This window comes from Notamacropus eugenii, chromosome 1 (genome assembly GCF_028372415.1).
Source record: "Notamacropus eugenii isolate mMacEug1 chromosome 1, mMacEug1.pri_v2, whole genome shotgun sequence".
Lineage (NCBI taxonomy): Eukaryota > Metazoa > Chordata > Mammalia > Diprotodontia > Macropodidae > Notamacropus > Notamacropus eugenii.
Genome location: NC_092872.1, coordinates 483,040,503 through 483,067,364, shown reverse-complemented (window position 1 = coordinate 483,067,364; position 26,862 = coordinate 483,040,503). Strand labels below are relative to the sequence as shown.

Below are 26,862 nucleotides of genomic sequence, written 5' to 3'. Positions count from 1 at the left end.
TACCCCCATCTCATCATTCTTATCAATCCCCAAAAAAAGAAACATCCTGGTGGTACATTCTTTTGGTGCTGCCTAGCTTGGCAGCAAGTGGATCAGGAATTATCTATGAGAGCACAGATGATAGGGCCTGGTGAGGAGGTGTCACATGCCACCGAGGTGGAGGATTAATGCAAAGAATGTGAGGTCAGGCGTTTGGGCCAAAGCAGCTTCTATTTATAAAGAAGATCCTTGTAGGGGGAAACAAATGGGTAAGGAGCCTGGCTCCGCCTGGATGTTGGTGAGAAGAACGACAAGCTGGGAGAGCCTTTGGTTCTTTTTCTTTTCTACCTTTTTTTTTTTTTCCACTGCTACCATTGAGATCAGGTTCCCTGCTAACTTTGATTCTGTCTTAAGATCATAACTCACATGACATTGGAGAAGTCCTAGGGTTCACCACAAAGAATGCACAATGAAGCGTCTTTCCCACTGGACGGCTTAAGAGGCAGGGGCTTTTACAGGTTTTATAAGGTGGGATATGTCCATATGTAAAGCTGAAACAACTATCCCTCTAGCCGATATCATAAACAATGCCTTCGGGGGTTGGGAGTTGGAAGACTTACATATGAGTATAAAGAAATGGGGTAATTCTTCAAAGTGGAATAAGGGAAAGTAGGTGGCAGGCTTCACATTCTAAATCTAATAAGAAGCTGGCTTCCTAATGAATACAAACGTATGGAGAGCCCCTCTGCACCCCTAAACCACAGGGTATCAGGGACGACAAATAATCAACCACAAATACGGATCTAATTCCAACTTGGGTATGGCTCTGGTGACAACTGGTGCAAGGGCGAGCGGAAGCCTTCTGAACCTCAAGGATGCTAGGCTAGGTGCATAAACTTCTACTCTCTTTATCAAGTCAGAATGTTCTTGTCTGAAACTTCATGACATTTCATATCCTCTACTGAGTCAAAAGAATCGAGACCAAAGCACTGGCTATAAGACAACTTAATGTCATATAAAATGTTTATTTACACACTTTAAAACAGTTTTCCACCAACATGTAAAACCCTAAAGGACTTCTTTTTCTCTAGCCTAATGACACAACTTTCTCAGACTAAGTGCCCACAGGAAAGCTTCTTCACCCCATCCCCTTTGGCATCTCTGGATATTCTTACTTATCCCCCCTCCCCTATCCCCTCTCCTGGACAAGTCTGGTAAAATAGCACATGTCTAAGGGCCTGGGAAACTGAAATGAAAATATACAGGTCTGAAAGATATTCTAGTGTGGGAAACAAACACCTTCATAAAAATGAAATTATGACCCATGACATCGTCAGATACAACTCTGTAGCACAAACAGATTCCTGTTCACAGAATGACTATCGGATCTGGAAGTGAACTTGGAGATCACAGTCATGCATGCACTGGGCTTCCTCCAAGGGTTGTTGTAAGGAAGTGCTAAGAAAAGGCTACTCTTACTACTTTTGTTCATTTCAGTTCCCCAGTTCTGAAGACAGAAAATTAATATATGTGAGATCGCCCAGTATTCTCAATTCCAGTTTATCTATCCAAGGACACCCATCCGGCACAGTGGTGCTGAGGGTTTGTTAGGAGTAGCTACCAAGGTCACTAAATCACAGAGATAAAGACTGGCCTTTCAACCAACTGGCTCCTCCAAGTTGAGGAAGAGATAGGAATGGAACACATAGTGTCTCCGATCCTGCCTGGGTCCATTAGAGAGTGCTGGAGATCAACAGTATAATACAAAGGGGCCACAGCCTTTCTTCAAAAAGCAACACTTGAAGTTTTTCAATGAAGCAAGTTTTAATTCTCCATGTTCCCGCAATATCTAACTTGACACAAATCTGTGAGGAATGACTGACCATCAGAAAATGTGACTCACCTACCACGTTTGTTAGGGACAGCAATAGTTAACTGGGAGAAAAAAAATCTAATAAGGCTAGGATAGGAGGAAAAAGGAGATATGGATCCTTTCTGGAATTCTTTCCAAGGATTTCAGATACATAAACCAAGTAAGAAGCACCACTAGGCATATTAATATGATGTTTCAGGGAGGAGAGGCAGATGAACCAAGTTGGCTCTCCACCTAATTTTATTTAAAGGTATTGCTGCATCTGCATCTGTCCTGATATTTGTTTTTAATTTTATTTTAATTAAAAGTGAGTTTCTCCTTCTTTCTACTTGGGAGGGCACAGAGAGGAGAGACCAAGCCATGTTCTAAAAAATTAAGTTTAATTAAAAACAAGTTAAAAAACAGCTCCTGTCTAAGACTTTATATGTAAATATCCTACTTCTCTTACTTTCACTGCTACTGGGAAGGTTATGCACTGGTCACCCCTCAGGTTGCCCTAAGGCTGGATGAATTTCTTAGGTCCATGGAACAGCAGAATGACCCGCACGCATTCTGTGCAGAAAGAGGTCAAATAGTTTAATAGAGAGGAAAACAAATAAAAAATAAGCATTCAGCATCTTCAGTTTAAAAAAAGTGAGAGCACATGCCCTTTAGAAGGCTGGTACAAGCTTTGTGTTTGAGGAGGAGGTGAGCATGCAGTCAATCCCAGGAACGGAAAAAAATGACAGGATTCCTTCAGCTTCTCCATCCACCAAACCCTGGGGTTGACCTGCAAGGATGCAGCAGAACAGAACAATGACTCTTACGAGGCCTACAGAGGGTTTATAAAGCACTGAGTTGTTTCTGGTGCAGGACTTTACATTTGGAAATGTTCCTGCAATTCCATACAAGAGCAGCATAGAGATCTTCCATGAAGACCACAGAATCTGGGAAGTGCATACAGCACCACTGGTCATCCATCACCCTGCTGCCAATGGACAGCAAGTATTATTTAAGAACATAAACAAGTAGGATAGAAAAACTGACCCCTCAAGTCCTTGCCTTGAAATTCTATGCTCTAAGAGAAGGGAACAGTCTTCCTTCCCTTTCATCTGTCACTTCTGGGAAGGAGAGGAGTAGTATCTAACTCAACTTATTAACATAAAGCATGACTATAAACAAGAGACATAAAACCCAAATACTGCTATTTAAATATAAGGTCTCTAGGAAAATCTACGGAAAACTTAATAGGACAAAAGAATAAATAAATGTCCAGATCCTTAGTGTCTGCTTTAAAACTAAAATAAAACAAGAGTACTATTTCAACCTACTTTTCCTGCATTTCCTTCTACATGCTACATTTTCATTCTATTTCCCTGTTTTAAAAAATTATAACTGAAATCACACAAGGCCAGAGACAGGTACTTACGTGTTGGATGATCCAAAGCCAAATGCTGAAACAGAAATTAAAAGAATCAAGTTATTTGTTTTTTCAATCAGTCTCCTTTCTATTTTTTTTCTGAAAAAACTTTTCTCTTTAAAGCTGTTAATGAAGTAGAGAATTAGCATTGGGAAATTTTTCAGAAAATGACTTGAGTTTGGAAGAGAAGGATCACAAGATCAGACTTAGAGCTAGGGGGGAGCCTCAAGGTCATCTAGTTCAACTTTCTCATCTGATAGATGAGAAAACAAAGGTTCAGTGAGAGTCAATCATGAATCCAATGTCACTCAGAGAGGAGTAAGAAGCAAAGCTAGGATTTGATGCCAAATGCTGTGCTCTTTTGACTGCATTATATTCAGTGCTTTTCTGAGCTTATCCAGAGATGATAAGGTCCATTAAGAAAAAAAAACCCAAACCCACTTTATTTTTTCAAGCGATAATAGAGCCCTCTCCAGGCACTCGGTCCATTCTTCATGTCCAATAGTCTCATGCTTTCACACAGAGCATCTTTTGCAAAGTTCCCTGTTCTAGTTATACTAAGACAGACAGAGGATATCCCAATGGGAGATGTGGTCTTCCCATTCATCTCATTGACATGTTCACCTTGGCCTTCCCTCTAATCATCTGTGATTTGGACATCAGATACAGAGAGTATTGCCCTTAGAATAAGAAGACTTGAGTTTTAGTCCTGGCTGTATGACTAAATTTGCATGATTACCAGGGTACATTGCTTAATGAGTCTGATGTTCATGTGTTCCTCTGTAAAAAAAGGATAATTTTATACATCTAATCTATCATATAGTTTTATGGTGAGGTAAAAATGATACAACGGATGAGAAAGTGCTTTGGAGAAAGTCGAGTGCTATGCCAAACACAAGCTATTATTAGACCTCACTCTTTTTGTGTTCTCTGACTATACGCTGAATTTCTGGATTCTAGATTAAATTTTGAGGGAAAGGCAAATTTCTGTGATACCAACAGCATCATTTATATCTCCTCCAATTTAAAGTGTGTATGTGGGTAGTAGGGGTGGGGATGGGGTGGTGGAAAAAGGACATCCCTTCATTTGCCATTTTAATATTTTGAAATATTAAATGTAGAACCATGAGCACAGATTTAAGTTCCAATCACTCATCTCCTCTGGGGCAGGAAGCATTTATTTGAGTGTTTCAGCACAAGAAAGGTCACCTAGGGAAAGGGCAAGGACCATGGTGTTTGTGGGGTAAGGTGACTTGGTGTCCTACCTCCTCCACTTGATCCAAAACCAGAGAATCCACTGTTTTGTGTCCCAAAACCAGGAGTCTGTTGGGATAATGACCCAAAGGTGGGTGCATTCTGACTCGCCAGGGTGCCAAATGATGCAGTATTGCTACTGCTGCCAAACCTGTGTTTCAAAGACAAAGCACATTAGCCATTAGTTCAGCATCCATGTCCCTGGCCCTTCTCAAGCCTTTCCCCCACCAGCATATGTTGGACTGCTATGCCACGGTCATTCCCCTTCAGTTGTCACTTGTGATGTAAGATGACTAGCTAGGTGTTAGCCAACAGCCTCCTGAAAAAAGGGAACCTTTAGCATAGCACTAATCATTTTTCTGGGCTTTATATGAGAATCAAAACAATTTAAACAAAGCTCACCCACAGTTTTGGTTGTGTTCCAAACAATGAAGTCACAGGTTATTTAAATATTGGGCAGGTTATCTTCAAAGCTTGTATCCTTTCTTTCCAATTTTCATTTGGTCTCCTCATCTAAATATTTTCTTTTGAGTTAAAAAATTGTTTGCCGCTTACTTATCCAGCTTCATTTCTCTCTGCATCAAAACTCTGCTTACTCTACAACTATAATTTAGCTCTGAAGTGCTACAGGGATGGTTTGGTGTCTTTCATACAGAGATGATGCTAGTGATCCATCACTAGTAGGAAGGCACTGCACTTAAAAGACTCCTATTTCCAGGAGTGGAGATACATCTGTATTAAGTCCATTCATACTGTCTTGAGAGAACTGGTCAGGACCAGGGAGGCAATCTGTGGTAGTGATTACTACCTCACTTGGGTAATTACCTCACTTGGGCTTTTAACTTGTGATCCTGACTTCATTAGCAAAATGCTCTGACCAACTGAGCTATCTGACTGCAACTGCAAGAAGGATTCACAGGAAATTCACTGTTTCCAAGGTGAGCTCCCTACCCTTCTATCATGAAAGAAACAGAAACAAAATCGAAAGCACCTCATTCTGGCCTCCCAGTCTAATTTATGGTGGGTAAAAGAAGTAATGCTTGTGAAGATTTTCTGAGAAACACTAGCCTCTGCCAAACTTTCTTTCCTTTCCCTTGTAGGCTTTTCTCTACCTCAGCACTTGTGCTTATCCTCAAGGAGATAGTATTCATGTCAAAATGCACATTAATCTTAGTATTATGGCTAAAAAGCAATATGAATACAAAAACCTCACTTTAGTTTATAACAGCCAAAACTTAAACCCTGACACATATGAGGATGGAGAAAAGGGGACAGCCAGGGGAACCAAAGAGACTTTCTTCACAGTTCTGCCCAGAGATAGCCCTGCTCTCATCTTCTCTCCAAGGGGTTTCTGGGAAAGGGGAAAACAGATCTACAAGACAAACTCACCAGACATTTGGCTTGTCAAATGAATCACTTCTATACTAGTCAGGAAAGGAAATGGGTAAATTTAGTGATGCAGAAACTTGTGGTTAAACTGCCTTAACCATAAAGGTGCTGCAGTATATAATCATTCTAAGAGGAGAAAAACAAGTTTTGTTCAAACCACTGTCTGCCTTTTAATCAGCAGCTTGCTTGGTCTCTCAAACATGTGAGAGGAAAACTGAACCAGTTTCACAAGCATAGCTATGTTCTGTTTGAATTTCATCTTTTTCAGCCCAGATAATCTCTATCATCTCAGGTCTCAAGACTTCATACTGGGATCTTAGGAAGGTCAAAGGCAAGAGCCCCACACCTGCTAAGGGAGGATGGAAGAGATATGGTTGCCACATCTTATGAAACCTACTTAAACTTGTTTTGAAGCAAGTTGCCTTGGAAGCCTATACCTTTCTTGTCTTTCCTCCTTCCCCTGAATCTTGATATTCACACCTACAGCATCTTTCCTTAAGCATAATTCTGAAGTAGAGGAGTATGAAGTGTTTACTTCTAGGAATTAATGTTCACTTAGAATGAGGAAATGCAGCATTTACAAGGTGTGTTTTCTTGGGTGCTGTTGTGGGTTTGTAGTCAAGGAGAAGCTGCTGGGCTTCTAAAACCGACCCCACCGTAGCACTCACTGGCCTTGTGCATGAGGCAAGGAGAGCACTCTGAAAGCTGAGCAATCATCAGCTGGTCCAGTGCAGTGTTGGCTCATGGGAATCAGGGAACAGTCTATCGACTCTACGGGGCTGGGATAGAAAGGGGGACAACAAAGTGCTCTTTGCTCAGAGATAACATTAATTAACATTAATAATATGTTAATAAATATGCTAACAATAGACAATAATTAACAACATTAATTAACAAGATTAAATGCAGAGGAGTCACAAGAGACATGGAGCTGATAAGAGTCATTTGGTCAGGACTTCATAACAGAAGTTCGTAAATATGGGGCAACAAAGACTGTTAATGTCTGACAAGGAATTATTTTTCCCATTTTCACCAGCTTTATATGGGCAATAGGCCCCACTCTCTGTGACAGAGTGTGTACACAATTGATGTCCAACCATATATTCAAAACAGTCTAGTGTAAAAAACAAAACAACAACAAAACCCAAAGTCTGTTCCTGTTGGGAACAGGAAACTTGGGCTTGAAGACACCATCTTACCACTTAGGAGACGTCTTGTGAGGGAGGGGCCTCTATCTCAATACCAAGAATTGGGAAAATTCAGGAGGCTTCTGGGTTGTGTTTTTTTTTTAAGTGGTGAAAAACCATAGGCCTTTTTCCCTGATGTGAACTTTTTGGTTTCCCTGCCTCCCACTTCCAAGAGCTTGCTTACCCAAATCCTCCAGCGCTGGCAGCTGCGGTCCCTTCTCCGAACACTTTGCCTCCCGTCGAGCCCAGAGGGCTTGTAAAGGCTGGGGCTGAACCGAATGCTGGCACCCCTCCAAACCCAGGGGATCCCCCAAAAGTAGGAGGGCTGCCAAACACTGGAGCAGCACCAAAGCCACCTGAGCAAAACAGAGGCAAAAAAAACAAACAAAAACAACAGAAAGGAGTCGGTTGGGTAGGTAGGAGAGGACAAGGAAAGAAAGGGTAGGGATGTTAAAATGAAAAGAAACCAAAAGAGGGAAGAAAAGGAAGAAAAAGATGTTAGGATTTCAAATACACTACAAAGCCCTGAGACAGGGCCTGCATTCCCTCACTTCAGGCAGAAAACATTTTAATTGGGGTCTGGGATCTACTAATATCTTCATTTCATATAAATCAAAAGTGTAAGACTGTAAGAACCCACCAAGCTTGCCTGAGAGACTTCTACATTCCCTCAAAGGCAAGAAAGGTTGCATAATGAACAATCTTGTGAAACCAGATTCATCACCTGAGAGCACACTTGGTACATTTCAGATCCCTTCCTGGCTTATTCTTGGAGCTGCTGAAACTGCCAACTGAAAACCATTCATTCACAGCAGCTTCAATATCTACAGCTTCCAATGGGATATAGATTTCATTACCTACTAGAATATAGGCAAGTCAGAGACTCCCATGAAAATTCAAGTTATAAAATTAGAGGGTAAAATTGCCTATCAGGGAGAATCCACAAACTAGGTTACATTGGAAATGAAAGGAGATGCATAGCACTGGAGAACAGCCAGATGCTTTTTATTTATTTAAAGCATAATGGCTCTCACATCTCTCATCAGTGTCTCTCTCTCACTGCATAAAGGAGGTAGTGTTGGGGGGTGGGGAAAGGCCCTAAATACTTCTCTGATTATGACCAGGGAATTGCCCTACAGTTTTAAAAATCTACTCCTCAACATGAAGCTCAGAGTCCATGTTCTTGGGAATAATGATAGTATATAAGCACAGGAAGAAATGAACAAGTATTGCCAAAGTGATCCTCAGTCATCTGGCGTGTGCTCCTCATCTTCCCTCTCATCTCTACTCTGCATCTGGCCAGAAAGACAATGGTCCATATGCATGTGCTCTCCCAGAAAAGGTTCAAGAGAGGAATAGACAGGTTATGAACAGTTGCTACCACTGACGGAGGGAGGGCAGGACAGTCCTCTACTACCCACAATTAACCCTTCAGCTGACTCTCTTCAAACATCCAAGAGATCTGTGCGGACAATCCTATGGTTCTAAAAGGGGGTAAGAATAGTGGCCACTGAAGGCAGCTGCCTTCAAAAAATGACTGGTGGAAAGAAACTGATAAGCTACAAAATAGTAGTAGTGATGGTAGTAGTAGCAGTAGTAGTAATAATAATATGATGATAGCTAAAATTTAGATAGTACTTAGTGCCAGATACTGTCCTAAATGCTTTACAATGTATTACTTCATTTGATCCTCACAATCCCGGGAAGTTGGTGCTATTATTATCCTCCTTTTACAAATGAGGTAAACAAAGGTTAAGTGACTTGCCCAGGGTCACACAGCCAGTAAGTGTCTGAGACTAGATATGAATTCAGATCTTCTTGACCATCTTTCTGATATTCCATGTACTGAGTCAACTAGCTGCCCCTCTTTTATAAGAATCATAGTACTTTTGAGATGGAAAGGACTTTAGAGATTAATTAGTTTAACCTCCCCATTTTAGGAAACTGAGGCTTGTCTCCTTGCTATTCCTCACATAAGCCAGTCCAGCTTATGATTACATGCATTTCCACTGGCTGTCCCCCAACCCTGGAATTCTCTCCTTCCTCATCTCTTTGCTTTCCTGTTTTCAATTCCCACCTAAAAACTTGCCTTCCTAGAAGAAATCTTCCCCAATTCCCCTTAATGTTAGTGCTTTTCCTCTGTTGATTATCTCCAATTTATCCTGTATATATTTATTTGTTCATATGAAAGCATGCAAATTGGGACACTTCAGACTACGAGTTCTTTGAAAGCAGAAACGTGGGTTGTGTTGTTTTTTTTTTTTGTCTTTGTATCTTCAGCACTTACCTGGCACCTAGTAGGTACTTAATAAATGCTTGCTAACTTGATTTAAGTCAAATGTTAAGTTAATAAAAATAGCATAAAGGCAACCAAAGAGATGAATGCCTACAGGAGACAAGGGAAATTGAATCTACTTCATACACGGGAATGTGGAAGTATTATTTAAAAAATAAAGCCAAACTGTTTTTGCAGAAATCACTAGGCAATCATGAAGAATCATATAATGTGCACCAAAGGCCATTAGTTACATTTTGATAGTAACCAGTTACTTTATGGTTCAATTATTTGTTTGTTTAAAATTTGTTGTCAAAGAGAGACTCTGAAGATACTTTTTGCCAAAGCCCACATTTGGATTAGCATTCTGCATTTTAATACCATGGGTGAAATTCCAGCCTCTACCCTGAAAATGGATACAGTTTGGTTGCAAATATAACAGTGTATGTGGGAAGAAAAGTGCTAAAAAAAAAAAACCCTTTGAGTTAAATTATTTAAGAGTGATAGCAGATCTAATTACACTTTCTTTCTAGACACATGGGGCTTTATCTAGTGCTTTGTACACAAGTGCTTTTCGGACATGGTGAATAGACAGGATGGTATAGAAAGTAAATTGGGCAGAAGGGGGGAGTAGTAGATAAAAATAAATGCAATGCTAATGTGAAACCAATCTCCATGTTTATATTCCACAAAAAGAAAGAAAAAGGAGCTTGCTGTGGTTCTGGGATTCACAGTTTACTCTGAGGAAAACAGGTTTCTCATACTGTTGTGTCATTTCCAGAGCTGGAGCAAGGATTTCTAGCATCCACTAACTCCAATATATGAGTGAATCTCAGGACAGCAGGAGTAAGAGACTAACTCATTGCACAAGGAAAGGTGGCACAATCTGGATGTGTGCAGAGCCTGTTTGCTGCACCACTGGTGGAAACAGGGCCTAGTGAAACACTGACTGAAGCTTGTGATGCCACATCTTGTCCCCTGAGAATGATCTCTGGTTCCTCCAGGGAGAGGGAGGAGGAACCTATGTGGTACTTTCCACTGTTGTGTTCTGACACCAATCACCTAAAATTACTCCTAAACAGGAAGCTGACTGGTGTGCCAAGTATTTAAGAAGAGAAGCCAATAAAAGGATCCTAAGGACAGCAAAACAATCTCTAGAGGGCAGAATTCTGAGGTTACTAGGGTACCAAATGAAACAATGAAGGGATCCTTCCTTCATTCTCTATTTCATTCCCCTCTCATTCCTTTACAAGACACCATCATCTGCCTAACTGCCTAATCCAGGTGGTTTCATTTCGAAGCAAAGGACCAAATGGGAAAACTATTCTAAAAACAGAAATAATAATTTTGTTTAAGATAAAAAAACAATTTAAATGAGACTGTCGAGTCATATGGAAAGTCTGACCTGCTCTGAAGATGAGGTCCATGCATGGATATGATAGCATAAGCAATTTTCTTTAAAAATATCTGACATGCCAAAAATGGAATTTTCTTAGCTAAGTTTAGTCTTCCTAGTACTAAGAATAAAAATATCTTGGCTCTTTAAAGTATTCACTGAGGGTATAGACAGAATGAGGCAGAGAAATTACACTAGTCCATTCATTTAAAATTGTAGAAGAATTGAAATTTGACAGCAAGAGCACAGACCTGAACAAGCATACTACAGGGTGTGGTGCATTGGAAAAGTGGTTCAATTCAAGTTTTAAAAAGAGAAGATCTCTTTAAAAGTTTAGAGTGGCCTATTCCATGACCAAGGCCATCAGAAAAAACAAAAAAAGCCCCAACAACAATACTCCTTTGAGTCTGTGCCTGAGTAATCAAGGTGAAAGGTCTTGCTGGGCATGACATGATTACCCACTGAAGACTGACTTTGTCTCAGAGTATCCCAGAAAAACATCTCTAAAAAGTAACTCTGTCTCCCATCCATAAGTACTTTGCTTTTTAGGCAATGTAATAATAACAATTTTCTTTTTTTAAAACCAGAGATGTTTTCTTTTGATTCCTGTTTTAATTTTCCACATAACAGAAGCTGGAATCCCCTACCCTCCCACCCCCTTTCCGGAATCCCTCAGATCTGCCCCTGCTTCTTCCTCTGCATTTTACAGGCAGACAGGTGACAGACTAGATATAATTAGTACCTGCTTTGGTTGGACTAGCGAATCCAAAACCTTGTGCTGCTACACTCCCTCCTCCAGAACTGAATGTGCCTGCAGGCTTTTGATCTCCAAATGATGAGCCAGAGAATCCACCGAAGGTCTTGGCCCCACTGTTTCCAAAAAGGTTAGAAGTATCTGGAGAAATGAACAACACTTGTGAAGATTATAGGTAAAACTTTCTTATTTACTTCTCAAGATCTAGGTCACTAAAAAAGAGAAGAGGAAATCTCTTTGGAATATGTGGGGGATGTGATAAAAGAAGGCTAGGATCCAAGCCAGGGGATGGGCTTGTACTTTTATAAAAAACTAATTTCCTCAGTAGCTTTCTTTCTTGGACCATGATTATGGGTTAATAAACTCTGGCAAGAGAAGTCAGGATTTTCCTGGCATGATTTTATAGTCAAATACACAAGGACAGTGTGGTCCATTTAAAAGAGGCCCTGTGGCATTCCATTAAGTGGGTCCCCTTTTAAATAGGTCACAGTCTATGTTCCTGAAGGAATCTTGCCCCATGATACAATACAAACTTAAATATAAGGTACATGAAGGGTTTTACATATAAATACAGATGATATTAGATGTCCTTACATGTATTTCTTGGAATTTCTTGGAATTTAACATTTTGTTTTATTTATAGGTACAATACTCACTGAGGGAAGGGGAAATTCTCTGAAAGAATTAGGGGTATTTCAAATGAAGGTCAACTTAAAATTTTAATGAACTTAGGAAAGTAAGGTTAAATCAAATCAGAACTAAGCAAAATGGTCTCATGAGTTCATCTTATTTCTTTTCTATCTGGTTTGACATGTCTGATGATGCCTGGGGTTTGAAGGAGAATTCAATTCAATTAAACAAAAACTTATTAAACTTTGACTAACTACAAAGGACTGTGCTAGACAAAACAAGACCTTACCCTCAAGAAGCTTATATTTCATTGGACAATACAGTACATACATACATAAATACAAGCCAGGGCACAAACAACTGGGGTATCATGGAGGGCTTCACATAGGAGATGGTACCAATTACAGCTGAGCCCTGAAAAAAAGCTAAGGATTCCAATAAATGGGGAGGAGACAGTGCATTCTAGGCATCCAAGACAATTTGTGCAAATGCACAGAGGAAGGAAATGGAATAGAGTTCAGGGAATAGCTTAATAGTATAAATAAGTCTGGAAAAGCAGACTGCACCCAGATTGAGAAGGGTATTAAATAGCAGGCTAGAGAGTTTGCATTTTAACCTAGAAGGTATTGAAAAACTGTAAGCAAGGGAGTAACCCAGTCAAACCTGTGTCTATAGAAGGTTATTGTGACAGCTGTATACGGACAGAATAGAGAAGGGAAGTCGGGAGCAGGGAGACCAATGAGGAGTAACTGTGCAGACAAAAGAGGGTGAGGTCCTGATGGGAAATGGAAGTGGAAGCATAAGGAAAACCATTATCTTGCTATTTCTGATCTCAACAGGAAGCAGGGAAGTGCTGAAGAATGTCAAAGAAAGTACGTGAGACTTTCAGCTTGACTTCCTCTTACTAAGAGGTCCAATTAAGTCCTTGACTTCTTTTGTTTTTCTCCTAGGTCACTTATCCACTACCAACTATACAACTGCTGTCAAGCAGAGGGAAATAAAGGAAGTTACTAAAAGCTCAGGTCTAAGTGTTCTAATGATCATATTTATCAATTCCAATAGTGTGACAGGCAATACATAAACATGCTTTTCATACACATATGAAATCTGTATTAATTAGATTATCTGTACTAATGGAGGGAAGAAGTCATTAAGACAGCTAAAGAAGTTATCGTGTTTGAATTTGGGCAGTTTATACACCATTTTATAGAGCAACACTTTTCTAACTGTGCTTTGCTTGTATTATTCTGATTAGTGTACACCAGCTGGATGACAAGAAAGGGCCTGGATTTAAAGCCTACCTTGGACACTCCCTGTGGAAGCAAGGACACCTCCCCTCACCTCCCAGGGCCTCAGGTTCTTCACCTGTAAAAAGGGCTTGCCCTAGATAGTCTCTGGAGTCTCTTCCACCTCTAACCCCTGATCCACAGGATGCATGGTTGTGGTTCTGTCACATCACCAGTGCAGGGGCCTCACCTCAAGGTAATAAGAGGCCACTGGGCTCATGACTTTGTAAGGCCTCACCTTTTTTAGCTCTAATTCCATGATTCTATGAAATGTGGTAGGAAAGTCAGCAGAGTATTGAAAAGCAAGCCCCTTATGGATAATTGACCCACTGATAAACCACAGACTGAATAGATCTGTCCGTGTCACAAAATGAAAGCACACATGTGCCTCCTAAGAGTCTTCTTTTCCCAAACCTCCAGTGTATACAGAAGAGAGAAGGAAAGTAGTTATTCTTTCTTAAGACCAGTTTATTTAAAGAGGCAGACAGATAGACCACTTCTTTGGATGCCTCTCATAGCCCAGAAAAACCAAAGTGCAATGCTACCAGTATTTTCAGTTGTGACATTATTTTTACTCTGCTCAGGGTTTCTGGCTTAAGTCTGTTTGTCCAGACAATAGCACCTCTCAATTCTTGGGTCAGTGGCCTTGTAAGGTCTGACTCAGATCCCTGCATGGGTGTCCTCTCTTCAAAAATATCCTTAACAATTTCTGACCACTTGGCTGAGGGCACAGGACTGAACATGTTAGGCATGTGGCAGCTGGAAACTCTGGAGTAGAGATAAATCAATTTCTATTAGCCCGAAATAAAGTATCGTGTGTTTATTGAGCTCTGAGTTGTATCTGTATAAAATCTGCCCCTTTGAACAGCCTGATCTTTCCTTTATTGTGCTAAGCTGGAAGTTATATTCTGGAGCCTTCAGTGCCAGGGTATTTGATACTGGAGACAGACAGAGGTGCATACTTCTCTCAGCAAGTCACTTTTACTGGGTATTTCAAGAACAAACAGCTCTCATTTCCTGTCTCTGCTGGTGCTAGCAATGTAAGTCCCACAGAGCAAACAGAAGCATAGATGTATGGTTAGACTTCCTGGGTCTTGTGTCAGACAAACTTTGGTGTAACTGTATAAAAATCAAGGTCCAGTAAATTCCTGAGGAACATGGTCAGCACCTTCAATTGCTTGGTGGCCACAAAAAATTTATAAGTCTTTTAAATCCAGTGTTTCTTTAAAAGCCCCTTGTGCTCAAGGTCCACATAACTGCTCTCAGTATTTTCCCCTCTCCTTCCTTCAATCACAATCCAATTCAGCTTAAGGACATGACCTAAACTTAACACAGGTCAGGAATAAAGACAGAGACTATATAATTGGCATTATTAAAAAAAAAAACAACCCAAACTATATTTTCCTCCTTTAATATTTCTTGATTTATTCTGCCACACAGTTTTCCCTTAAGTACCTAGAAAGGTACACCTTTGGGCTCCTGGAAATTTCTTTTTCACAGACTAGTATTATTATCTCAGGAGATTCTTCACTGGAAAATATATAAACCAATAAGAAAAAATGCCCAGTACTCTTTGGCAACCATTTCATAACCCATGCTTTTGGGGCAATAAACAAAGGCTTCTGAAGCCACTTATTAAAAGAAAAAAAAAGGGCACCCACTCCATCAGTTTCCCACGTTGGCCAAAGAAGAGGGAAGTAAGCAGGCTTTACCTCCCAGAATGGACTCTTAATTTTGTTTATAGTGAAAACACTAGCATAGTACAACAGAAGGCTCTTATTTAGATCATGTGAAACTACAAGAAAATGAGTGAGAGGGGAATTCTCACAAAGGACAGACATTAACATGGTACAAAGTTGTTCCTGAGAGGGAAGTCACATGGGCATGGCCACACTTTGGATGGTTCCTAAAGGAAAGAACAATAGAAAAGCAATGTGGTATAGTAGAAAAATATTCACTCCCCATGGAGCCACAAAACCTGAATTCTAGTCTGGGTGATCTTGCAGAAGTTACTACGTTGAGCCTGGGGAAGAGGGGGAGGCTGGACTAGATGACCTTTAAAGTCTCTTCCAGATCTAAACCCTATCCCAGGTCATCTTATATCACTAAAAAAAACAAATATGAACCCAATGCAAAATTTCAGAAGCTCAGAAAGGAAGATTTTCTTCTGTTCCACTTTTTGGATTGATATCTTAAGACCAAATGTTAATTGCTGGACTTTCAAAAGACAGCTTCTTCATTTGTTGATACTCATATTCCTTTCATGTCCTTGAACAGAATGAATGTGTTGAGGACTGGAAACAATACTCTTGGTATAAATATAAAGAAGGTAATTGCTCTGTAAGGGCAAGTTGTGCTGACTCCTAAATGACTTAGGAGATCAGTGGTTCATAGTAGGAGGAGTCCTAAGTGAAGACAGAAGCCTTTACACCAGATGGAGAACACACCAAATAGAATGGACAGTATTTCTTGCTACTTTTTTTTCCTCCTTCAGTATTACATTTCCAGTTTTTTCTCAAGACTACAATTCAAGGAAAAAGAATAGAATGAGTAAAGACACAGAGGAAGAAATACACAGGGGATAATGACATGGAATAGATCAACCTGGTTTAAGAGGAGAATTTGTTTTGGGGGAAGTGAGAAGAGAAGTCAGAAATGCAGAATGTAGAAGGCTTCAAGGTCAGACTAAGTCACCTCAACTTTTTCTTGAAAACTACTGGATCAATCAAAGGTTTTTGGGCAGTGGGACAAACTACTTAAATCAGTGTTTAGGTCAGATCAGTTTGAAAATGAATGGGATGTAAAATGGACCGAAGAAAAAAGACCAGTTAAGAGGCTACTATAATATCTAGGCAATGAGGTACCTGCACGAATACATGGCAGGGGGTGGGGGTGGGGTGGGGGGCAGAGGGTGGTCAGTAATAGATGGAGTTTCCTAGATGAGAGTGGGGAGTGGGGTAATGGCTAGCCATTCAGGGCAGTGAGGAGAGAGGGTGATCCCCTTCCCACCACACCTCACCAGTGCTACCTACTTACCCTAAGTAGAGTCCTTAACTAATTTAATCTTGGAGTAGGGTAGGAAAAAAGTCAGAGAATACATATGAGTAGACAGAGAGAAAAGAAGAGAGTTTTCAACAGGGTCAGATGCTGAAACATTAAAAAAGACCAGTGATGACTTAGAAAAAGTCCATCATCACTGCTGACTTTTATGAATACAGGAAAGAAAGTGCTTTTTATCTTTCCCCCCAATCTCGAGTATTTTTCCCCAAAAGAAGTGAAATTATTTTGTTTTTTCTTTCTTATCCTTTTTCTTTAGTCTCATTTAATTTCTTTCCTTTTCCTTTTCCCCTTTGGAGATCTTTGGCTTATCTTTCCACCTACAGTAATTTCTTAGTTGGAGTGGCCACATATTCAATGCTCAAAAAGTTGCTGTCCTTGGTACTAACAAATCACACTTTAAATACTTTAAAAAACCCCAAATCCAACAACACATTTTTCAGCTTTCTACCTCTTCAATTCACTTTTAAAGGAGGTACTGATGCTCCCCAGCTTCCTAAAAGAATTATCCATAAAAATAACATCTGTATTTCTGTAGATGATCACCTCTTATTATTTTAAACCCAAATCCCCAGCTAGCACATTGAATTATTACTTGAATATATTACATTCCAGTGAAGTGACTGTATTTCAAAACATTGTTTATATCAATAATGATACAAGGTGTGATGAATGAATCATTACCCAGCAGGCACTTATTAAGCCCCTGGGTGCTGGTAAAAAAAAAAAATTTAATGTGAAGATTCAAATTTTCAAGTTTAACTTCTGAAGTAGTTAAATACATCTATCCAAACACATTGAAGACTGCATAAAAATTATGGACATACAATCTTGTGAGCAAGAGCATCTCTAGTTTTTCTTGCTAAATAATGTCTTCTCTCTCATTCCTACTGTTGTCAGTGACATCATAATTACAGCCACTGAGTCTTCAGATTCAAAAGGGAGAAAAATAAGGGAACAGTTCTGTTTTGAACTAGATGGGGCCTCAATATTAGAGACACATGTCTATTCAGTCTGCAGAACACTAGCTCTTGATTCATTAAAGTTTTATGTTACACATTAAATGAGAGAATAGAAGACTTGGGCTGTGAACATGACAGACTTCCAGTTTCCTGATCTAATCCTCCCATCAGCAGCATGATATTTTTTAATGATTTAAAAAACAAACTTTGTATTACTTCCAACTATGAACAGACAGATCAACAAAGAACCTCAGAAATGAGAGTCAGGAAATGGAGTGAATAGCTTCAGAGGAAAATCAAACAAAAATGCAACTGATGAGAAATAATTAAGGCTTCTAACTTTTGGGTGACATTTCCCTATAAAAGCTGAGTTTTAGAGACAGATTAAAAGAGGGCCATCATACCAATGAAAATGCTTTTTCCCAAAACAAACCTTGCACAAGTTTCTGTCTTCTTAAAGATAACTTCTGCTTGTCTGTTTGTATTCACATCATATCACTTCAATCCCAACAAAAGAGACAAAGACATGGGCCTTGGGAAACAAATGCCTAACAGTCATATGCATTTTTTTCATACAGCCTTATGGATTTTTCAAGATCATAAAGGACACTCCATGTTAAACAGATTCCCTATAAAGAAAAAGTCACACCTGCATTTATGAAAATTTGTTTTAAATGGGCACTTGTTTCCCCCCCCCACCTTTTTTATTATTTAACTTCCTGTTAACACTCTGAAGGAGGTAATACTGTTAAAGACTAAGGAAGAGAGAAAATTCTTATTTTCTCTGAACATGTGGCTTGCTTACTTGGGGTGGCTGCAGATCCAAATCCCCCACTGGCTGAGCTGAATGGGTTTTTGTTAGCAGCATCCTGGCTGGGTTTTCCTCCAAGGCCACTGAAGAAACCCCCACCTCTTCCAGTGCTTCCAGACCCAAACAAGCCTCCACTGGAAGAAGATGACTGCTGGGAAACAAAAGGAACAGGAAGTATGATATGATTAGACGTCACTGAAAAATGGCAGAGCACATCCATAGGCAGGAGGCCCTCATGTACCATACAAATGGAAAAACTGTTTTGTTAATGAATGCTCCAGAAATCTGAAAAGAAGGTAGGCTTGAATAGGAACATTCCTAAAGGATAGTGGAATTTTTAAATTGTTCTTTGTCTAGGACTCTGTAATAGTCTGAGAAATGATCTGTAAATGTTGATTGCTTTTAAATGGTATTTATACTGTCTCTGGTCTTTGTCCTACACTAAACAAGGTATAAAATCCAAGAATTCTACAATCTCAAAAAGTCTGAAAACATCATTATAAGTCATGAAGAACCCTACAACTTCTGACTTTATACTGTTAGACTGAACAAACCAGCTACTGGTGATACGTGATCTATGCTGCCCACTCTCCATTTTCTACACTTTTATTTGATAATGACTTTTACCATACTGTAGAAATCAGCCTAAATTAGCTGCACTGTTGAAATGATGACCACAGCTGAAGTCTGTCCAAGTCCTCAAATCTTGTCTTCTGATGCTGCTGTTGGCTTAGAAACACATGCTGAGTCAAAGCTGTACCAGAGACCTCATTTCCCAGAGTAGAAATCAGTTCATCTAGGCAAATGAATGACAAACTCTAAGGGTCATTAATACCATTCATGTGTCAGGTCTCGTTTGTTATTGCTGTAGGCACAGCACAGGGGAGAGTGTAGGACTTGGAGTCAGGAAGACCTCAGCTCCAGTACTGCTACAAGGCATTTACTAGCTGTGTGACCCTGGCCAAGTCATATAGCCATTCTGAGCTCAGGGCTGTTGTGTGAATCAAATGAGAAAAAGCATGTACAGATCCACGTAAACTTTCAAGTCCCATATGAATATGAGCTCCTTTTTCAGTTATTCATCAAAGGCATAGGACTGGTTCAACCACTGTGACAGCTGGAAAAGGTAACAGGATCATTTCCTGACTGACCTGCATTAGCCAAAAGTAAATAGTTTAGCTCAAGTATTACAGCCCCTGCCTGTCTTCAGGGGAAGAAGTCTGCTGATCCCCTCAAACAGTGAAAGAAGGAATGAATACTAGTCTCATCTGAGATAAATGTGGAAAAGTGTGATGAGGACAAATTATAAAGTGTCCTGCCCCAGACACCCCCTATGTGACCCAGGTCACTAAATCTCTTTCAGTCTCAGTTTCCTAGTCCATAAAAAGATGGAGGTGAGGTATAGATGACTCCATAAAGACCGTCTAGCTCTAAACCTCTGACTTCTCTGAGCTGATCCCATAAGTCATCTCATTTCTCTGGGCTTCGGTTTCCTCATTTACAAAATGAGGAGGTTGGACAAAACAGCCTCTAAGTTCCCATTCAGTTCTAAATCTAAATCTATGATCCCATAACATCCAAAGCAGCAAACTGCTAAAGGACAAATCAGGATTATTTTCTTTATGTAATACAATGGGGAGTAGCCAGAATACATGGCAAGCTACTTGAAGAGTAGCTCCGAACATCTGTTTGACTGGCCTATGATTTATCAAGAAAGTGAAAGAAAAATGAGAACATGTTTTAGGCTGAAAGCTTTTTCATCACCCCACCTGACTTTTCACTACCCTGGCAGCCAGATGTTCCAGTCTTCCTGCTTAGTGATGGATGCTCAGCCTCCCCAGCAATAGTTCAGGGAAGCATGAGTGCCTCAGTGAGATGTGCTGCCAAGCTCTCTGGCTCAGTATAGGCAAATCCTGTGCTTTGGTCTGTTTGGGGACATACTATCAGGCTTCTGGAGAAACTCACCAAGTAAAGCAAAGGCAGCTTCTGTAAAGCAGGCTCGATAATGGTGTCCTTACTATGTGAGGTAAAATGCCCCCTTCCATCATTAGGGTCATTAAAGTGGAAGACACCTATCATGGTGGGTTGCTTAATTTCACACCTTTAACAACTCTCAGGTGAACACAGTCTGGAGCACAGCATAGCACTGAAGGAGAGGGTGACTCCTGAAAATAAGCAAGAAACTCACAAGATGCCTACAATTTCTTATTTTCCTTTCCATGGACATCCTACTCTCCCTATCCTAATATTTAAAGGGTCAGGATCACATTTAAATAGGTTAGGGAGTCTTTGGGTAGGAAGATCAGTCCCACAACCATGAATTAGTCTCTTACAGCAGGCAGCATGTGATGAGGCATAAATCCTTCTCCAAAAGGAGCCTGGGCACAACGAAGGATCAAAATAAACTGGAATTTGGGATCCATCCTGAAGATTCTTGGGGAAGTTCCATAGGGGATGCAGGGATGGTCTCTCCATTATGCCTTTCTTCACCCCTGGAAAATCTAGTTCTGCTGCAAGATTGAATCAGCCTAGTCCTCATATCTGTCTCATCAGTAGCCTGTGCTTCTCTGAGCAGACCTTCTGCATGGAGACAGGGCCATGGGTGATCACGCCCTCCCCCAAACTGCTTCTGGACATCTTTGGAACTTCTCAGCACATCCCAAAACAAGTAGCCCAACCCCCCCTCTCGCCTTTTCAGTGTTTTTTTGAGTGTTATCTTTAGATTCTAAGCTCCCTGAGGGCAAGGACTGTCTTTGTTTTCATTTGTATTTGTATCCTCACAGCTTAGCACAGTGCCCAGCACAGAGCAGGTACTTAATAAACGTTTACTGACTGACAAGGCAGCATGGAGTAGTAGAAAGAAGGTAGGACCTGAGTCCAGAGATCTGAGTTCTGCTATTGTCTGACCTTTAGCTTATTTATCTAAAAATGGGGGAGATACTTATATTGGTGTATCATAGGCTGATGTGGGGAAAGAGCTCTGTAGACTTCAAAACACTCTAAAAATGTGAGAAGAAACTAACAATCATTTAGTAGCACTGGTATTTGCAGGATAAATTGAGAGCATTTGGGGTATGGAGAAGTGCTTTGTAAGATGAAAATGTCTGAACACTAGCAAAATACTCTGATATACACTCATACACCCCACACCAACAATCCCACTGTTACTCTACCTGGCCAAAGACTGTGCCTCCAGTCCCTGCTGCCTGACCAAACACAGAACCTGTATTGCTGGAACCAAAGCCTGTAAAACAAAAGTTTTATTATCAGTCTTCTTCTTAAGGCCTGTGACCACTACTTAGAGATGGCTTTTTCTCTGGTGGTCTAATTTGTGCCATCCAGCAGCTCTGATACTGGAAGGAAAGGAAGAATGCAAGAGGAAGGGAAGAAATGGGGAGATAGAGAGAGAAAGAAAGGAAAGTGGGAGAGAGGGAAGGGGAGGGGAAGCAAGACGAGGAGGAAAGGAAAAAGGAAGAAGGGAGAGAAGGAAGAAAGAAGGGAGTGGGGAAAAGAGTAAGGGATAAATATAAAAAAGGAAGGGAAATAAGGGAAGAAAGGAAGAAAAGAAGGAGGGAAAAGGGAGAAGGAGAGGCAGAGAAGCGAGTAGAACAGACTTCAGAAATGTCTCTGGATCACCTTCTAGGTCTTCAGAGGAGATGAGAGAATAAATGTTTAATTCTTTAGAAAATCTTATAAAGCCTTTAATTTCTCCACTCTCTTGGCTGGGGCATTCTGCTTTCTTGCTATATTTCAAATCAATCAAACAGGCAAGAAGAAGTCTCCTCAGAGAACAGGAGTGGACACTCTCAGTGTAGAGTATTATCTCTTAGACTCACAGAATCACAGAATGCCAGAAATGGAGGGGAATTTAAAGAGGAAATGTAACTCAAACTCCTGATATTTCAGATGAGAAAACTGAGGCCAAGTGACTTATATGAAGTCACTCTGAGAACGAATGAGAGACAGAGGTTTTGATCTGAGGCCATCTAGGTGTAGGATTCTTTCCATTCTACCATGCTGCACCCATTCAGGCCTTATATTAAAACAATATAAATGAGGGAATGAATACCCATTAATGAATTACAAAAAACCCTAAAACCTAGACAGAAAGCATTCACATGGTTTACTGACAGACAAACCATCATTCACAGGAGTCAGAGGACCAAAAGTTCTCTGCCTTAGATACTGATACTGACTACTGGTGTGCCTCTGGGCCTCAGTTTCTTCATCTGGAAAAACAAGGTGTATACAATTAAATGGGCTCTGAGTTACCTTTCAACTTTAGATCTATGATCCATGAGCTTATGATCACTGGAGTCAAAAGAACACAAAACTGGGTAAATTATTTTCAAGGTCTTGATGCCTTTCAAAACGTAAAAATGTTGTATGAGTCAATTTTTAAAAGGTAGCTAGTTAAAAACAACAAAAACTTCCACCCACCTGAACAACACTAAAAACAGACAACTTTGCCAAGAAGCAGCATAGCATAATGAAAAGAACCCTGCACCAAGAGTCAAGGTGCTTGGGTATGAGTCCTAGCTTTCAAACAGCTCTGAAGGCCCAAAACGATCTCTGTGACCCTGGGGAGTTATTTCTACCTTGATAAAATAAAGGGATCGGACTAGATCTAAAGATTCTTTTCTCCAGAGTATATGAAAAACTTCCAAGGTTTTTGGGGTTCTGATCACAAAGTTCCTTCTAGCTCCAAAATTCTAAAGGTCATTAAGTTGCCTGCAATACCTTTTATGAAACAACCCTTGCTATTGCTTATTGCGTTCTGATAGTCAATGGAATGGGAAATTGCTGAATTAATAATGTTGGAGGTGGGAATGATTATAGGGAGGGGAAGGGCCATCCTTTTAAACTAAAGACGTAATTGAAACCTGCAGTTCCACAGGGGCCCAACTGCTTCTGTTCTCTCTGGCAGACTCTTACCTGAAGCCTGGCAAAAGCTGAAGCCAGAGGATGATGCGGCAGTTGTGGCAGCTGCAGCGCCACCAAACACAGAGCCTCCTTGGCCAAAGCCTGTGCTCTGCCCAAAGGTCGGAGGGTTGCTCTGCCCAAAAAGATTGCTGCCAGTACTGGCAGAAGACTGCCCAAAAGAGAAGGAACTAGCACTATTGGTGCTGGAGGAAGCACCAAAGACATTCCCGCTGCTGACTGCTGTAGTAGATGAGGCAGATTGCCCAAAAGCAGGTACTGAGCCAAAACTGGTCTGATTGAATGAAAACCCGCTTGCAGAGCTGCTTGCAGACTGTCCAAAGGCAGGTGTCTGTCCAAAGGCCGCTTGCCCAAAGCCCCCAGTGGGAGGGGCACCGAAAGCTGGACTCCCAAACCCTGGGGTGGAAACCTGGGGTGTGGCTGTTGTTGTAGTGGCAGTACTGCCTGTCTGCTGCCCAAACAGGGAAGGTGCTGAGGTGGCTGCCAACTGTCCAAACATGGAGGCAGCAGAAGGGGCAGGAGTAGCATCATTGGCTGGCTGGCTGAAAGCAGAACTTGTGGAGCTGGTGGTAGGAGTGGGTGGGAACACAGGTGCTCCTGCAGTGGCAGCCCCAAACCCAGCTGGGCTCGGGGCCGGAGACGCCACACTGCTAGAGGGTTGCGGAGCGCCAGGAGGTCCCACAGCCCCCTGGGTCACACTTGAGGCAGAAGCTCCTGTTACTGCACTTTGCTCAGGCACTGACAAGGTGGACAGAGAAGAGGCCTCGGCCTTGTCTTTGGACTCAGGGACATCTGCAGTTGCTTCACTGGCTTCTGTGGAAGGTGCTGCTGGGCCAGGACTAGCCGCACTGGCTGCAGAGGCACTGGAGTCCCCTACTACAGGTGGCAGGAGGGCAGATTCCTTCTTAACCATCTCCAGAGGTGGCCCTGGGGCTGGAGGCTGGTCAGGAGGCTCCTGTTGCTGCTCTGCAAGAGCAGGGAGGGAGGAGGCTGGCACCTCACTGTCCTCTGGCTTCTCTGACACAGATGCCAACTTGGCATCTCCTGTGCTTTTGCCAGGGGATGCAGGAAGGACAGGAGCAGGGGGTGTACTCAAGAGATTACTGAATGACAATGGGGATGCTGATACAGGGAGGGCAGCAGGGGGTGTGGTAGTTGAGGCAAGTGTTGCCGAAGGTAGGGGCATTGTACTGCCAGTCTGTCCAAATGAAAAGGTGGACTTGCTACCACTCAAAGAGGTCCCACTGAGATTCAGAGTGCCCGAGGCTCCTGTGCTGGTGAGCTGGAGGCCACCAAACAAACCACCTGAAGAGCTGCTTGGGCCTGTGCTGGCCGATGTTGTTACTGTTGTGGTGGTGGTCATGGTTGAGGTAACAGAAGCATCTGTGGATTTCCCTAAGAGAGGAGAGCTGCCGAAGCTGAATTCTGAAGTTATGGTTGACATCTTGGCAGGTTGTATACTAGGTAAGTTTATGGATGAAGTCTTACTGGAGGTCTTTGCATTATCATCTGCCTGGCCAACCCTCAATCCTGAGAAACTCCCTAGTGTTTCTCCAGCCAAGGAATTTGGAAACAGATGCTCGCCCAGCTTTAGGGGAGGCGCATCGGGTTTGCTAGATGTTGCAGAAGTGGCTGCCACAGCAGACGCTGGTGCTGCTGTTTTATTAGATGAGGTCACATCTCCAGAAGGGCTGAATGCTGCTCCAGTGGTGCTGGCTGTTTGCAAGATCCCCGAATTAAATGAGAATGTTTCATATAGGTTTGACTCTTTAGTTGTGGCTGCTGTTACTACATTGAGACAAAAGAAAATTGGAAAAGAAATGATAGAGTAGGTAAAGCTGTTAGGTCTCCACTGAAACATCCTCTAAATCCATTTCTCTCCCTTCAAAATGAAAGAAATGCTTTTATTTTCAAAAGCAGTTTTATTCTAGAGCAGAATGAATGAATTTATGCCCTTATAAACTTAATTCTAGCTAATTTTTACCCACTGGTTGCTACTACAAAGGAACACTAGTGTGCCAACGTGAGTTTCTATTTTATAACTTAAATATAATGCAAACAGGATATTTAGCTTGTGTAAAGTAAGACTTTATCCCCAAAGTGTACATGATTTTCAGTAATAATGTCATTTGTATTATATTAATTATGTTTTTTCTTATTATAAAAATTTTTTTTTTTTTTACCACTGAGTAGAAAAAAGTTCATCAACCTTTTGTCACTACCACTTTTAAGGTCATTCTGCTGTTTTGGGAAAATATACATTGCTATTACTTTCAGTTCTTAATTCAGAGGCTTTAGCCCATCCTAATTACCAGGTATAAGATGTATCACTGAAATAACAGCTTAAAGGCCACTTTTAAAGACATAATTGACAGGCCAAAGACCAGCTTCAAGAAAAAGATTAGGACCTTAGTTTAACAACTAACAGAAAGGGTATAAACAACTGCAACTGCGACAACAGTCATCATTGCTCCTAAGAGTCGGGAGAACTGGAAATAGAAGTTCTGTTTTATAAGAGTTATCACATGAAGGAATGGCAGCCATTTTGTCAACAGGAAATATGCTTCATATAAAGAATCAAAAGATAAATGAAGAAGCACATTGGGATTCTTTTGAGGTAACCAGATTCTGATCAAATAAGCTTTTAGAAAAAATGATTGGTGCAAACTCATTGGGCACCCACTGGAATTGCTTAAGAGGATATTAAGAAAAAAAGGAGTTAGGCCTTCTCTTTTCATGGTACTGAGTTCATTTTTACAGAGTGTAAAATCCTCATATAAAAAGTGCAGTTTTAGATGTGCTGAAGAAAAAGGTGAATGGAATAAAGGGATTTCCAATTGTATGGCTTTTATGTTAATACAATTACTTGATGATGCTCCAGAAGCAAATAATTTAGTTAAATTAAGAAACTAGGCAGTCACAATTCCCCTGCATTATTCGGTAAAAATCAAGCATTTTCTTTTATATTATTAAATATTTTATTAGAAACTAAATACCAAACTTCATCACAACCAACTAACTTGCTTGTTGACTATTACATTTAAAATGATTTCAATGCATAAAGTATAACTTTTCTGTGATTGACTCTATATCCCTATCAGGAATCCTAATCACATTCATTCTCATTCAGTTTTTCTCCCATATGTTTACAGTTAGTGAGTAGACCTTATTCCATTCTCTTGTTATGATCTTTCACATTAAATTCAGCATTTTCACAAATTATTGGTATTAAAAAACAAACAAAATCATGAACTCTACTACAATGCCTCATGACATCACAGAAGTCACCCATGGCTCTCAAAGTCTAGACAAGTAGAACACAAACAACAGGAAGCCTTATAAACTGGAGAAAGACTTTGACTAAGGGCCTAAAAACAGACTATGTGTATCACTTCAGTTAAGTGTGGAGAGGCTCCACTAGAAGACCATCAGGTGATGATGTTTTTTGGCCCTGAAAACTCATGATATAAGGAAGGGTTGCTATTTGTAATTTGCTGTTTTGTGGACTGAGTACTAATATTTAAAGTCAGACTTTCTAGAGTATCAAAGTACTATTATAGTAATGATGATGGCATTCCTAACAACAACTCTCTTGCTACGGGTATTTTAACAACAGAGACTTGACAGCACATAGAGAGCTACAGAAGACGTAAAGAAGAGAAGGAATCA

At 40.8% G+C, this 26,862-nt stretch overlaps 1 protein-coding gene across 4 annotated transcripts in view; it reads right to left on the bottom strand.

The window, feature by feature from the left end:
- Positions 1-984: 984 nt before the first annotated feature.
- Positions 985-26,862, bottom strand: part of NUP214 (nucleoporin 214) — a 101,109-nt gene continuing 75,231 nt past the window's right edge. For 2 of the 4 annotated variants that reach the window (XM_072632745.1, XM_072632743.1), the window contains exons 29-36: positions 23,188-24,981; positions 21,426-21,496; positions 18,247-18,403; positions 11,495-11,647; positions 7,266-7,437; positions 4,517-4,656; positions 3,261-3,285; positions 985-2,621 (exon numbers count right to left, since the gene is read on the bottom strand). In XM_072632745.1, coding sequence (XP_072488846.1) covers positions 2,588-2,621; positions 3,261-3,285; positions 4,517-4,656; positions 7,266-7,437; positions 11,495-11,647; positions 18,247-18,403; positions 21,426-21,496; positions 23,188-24,981 — 2,546 coding nt within the window. In that variant the 3' untranslated portion in view covers positions 985-2,587. The remainder of the gene's footprint in view (positions 2,622-3,260; positions 3,286-4,516; positions 4,657-7,265; positions 7,438-11,494; positions 11,648-18,246; positions 18,404-21,425; positions 21,497-23,187; positions 24,982-26,862) is intronic. The other 2 variants (XM_072632746.1, XM_072632744.1) reach the window with 1 other exon arrangement.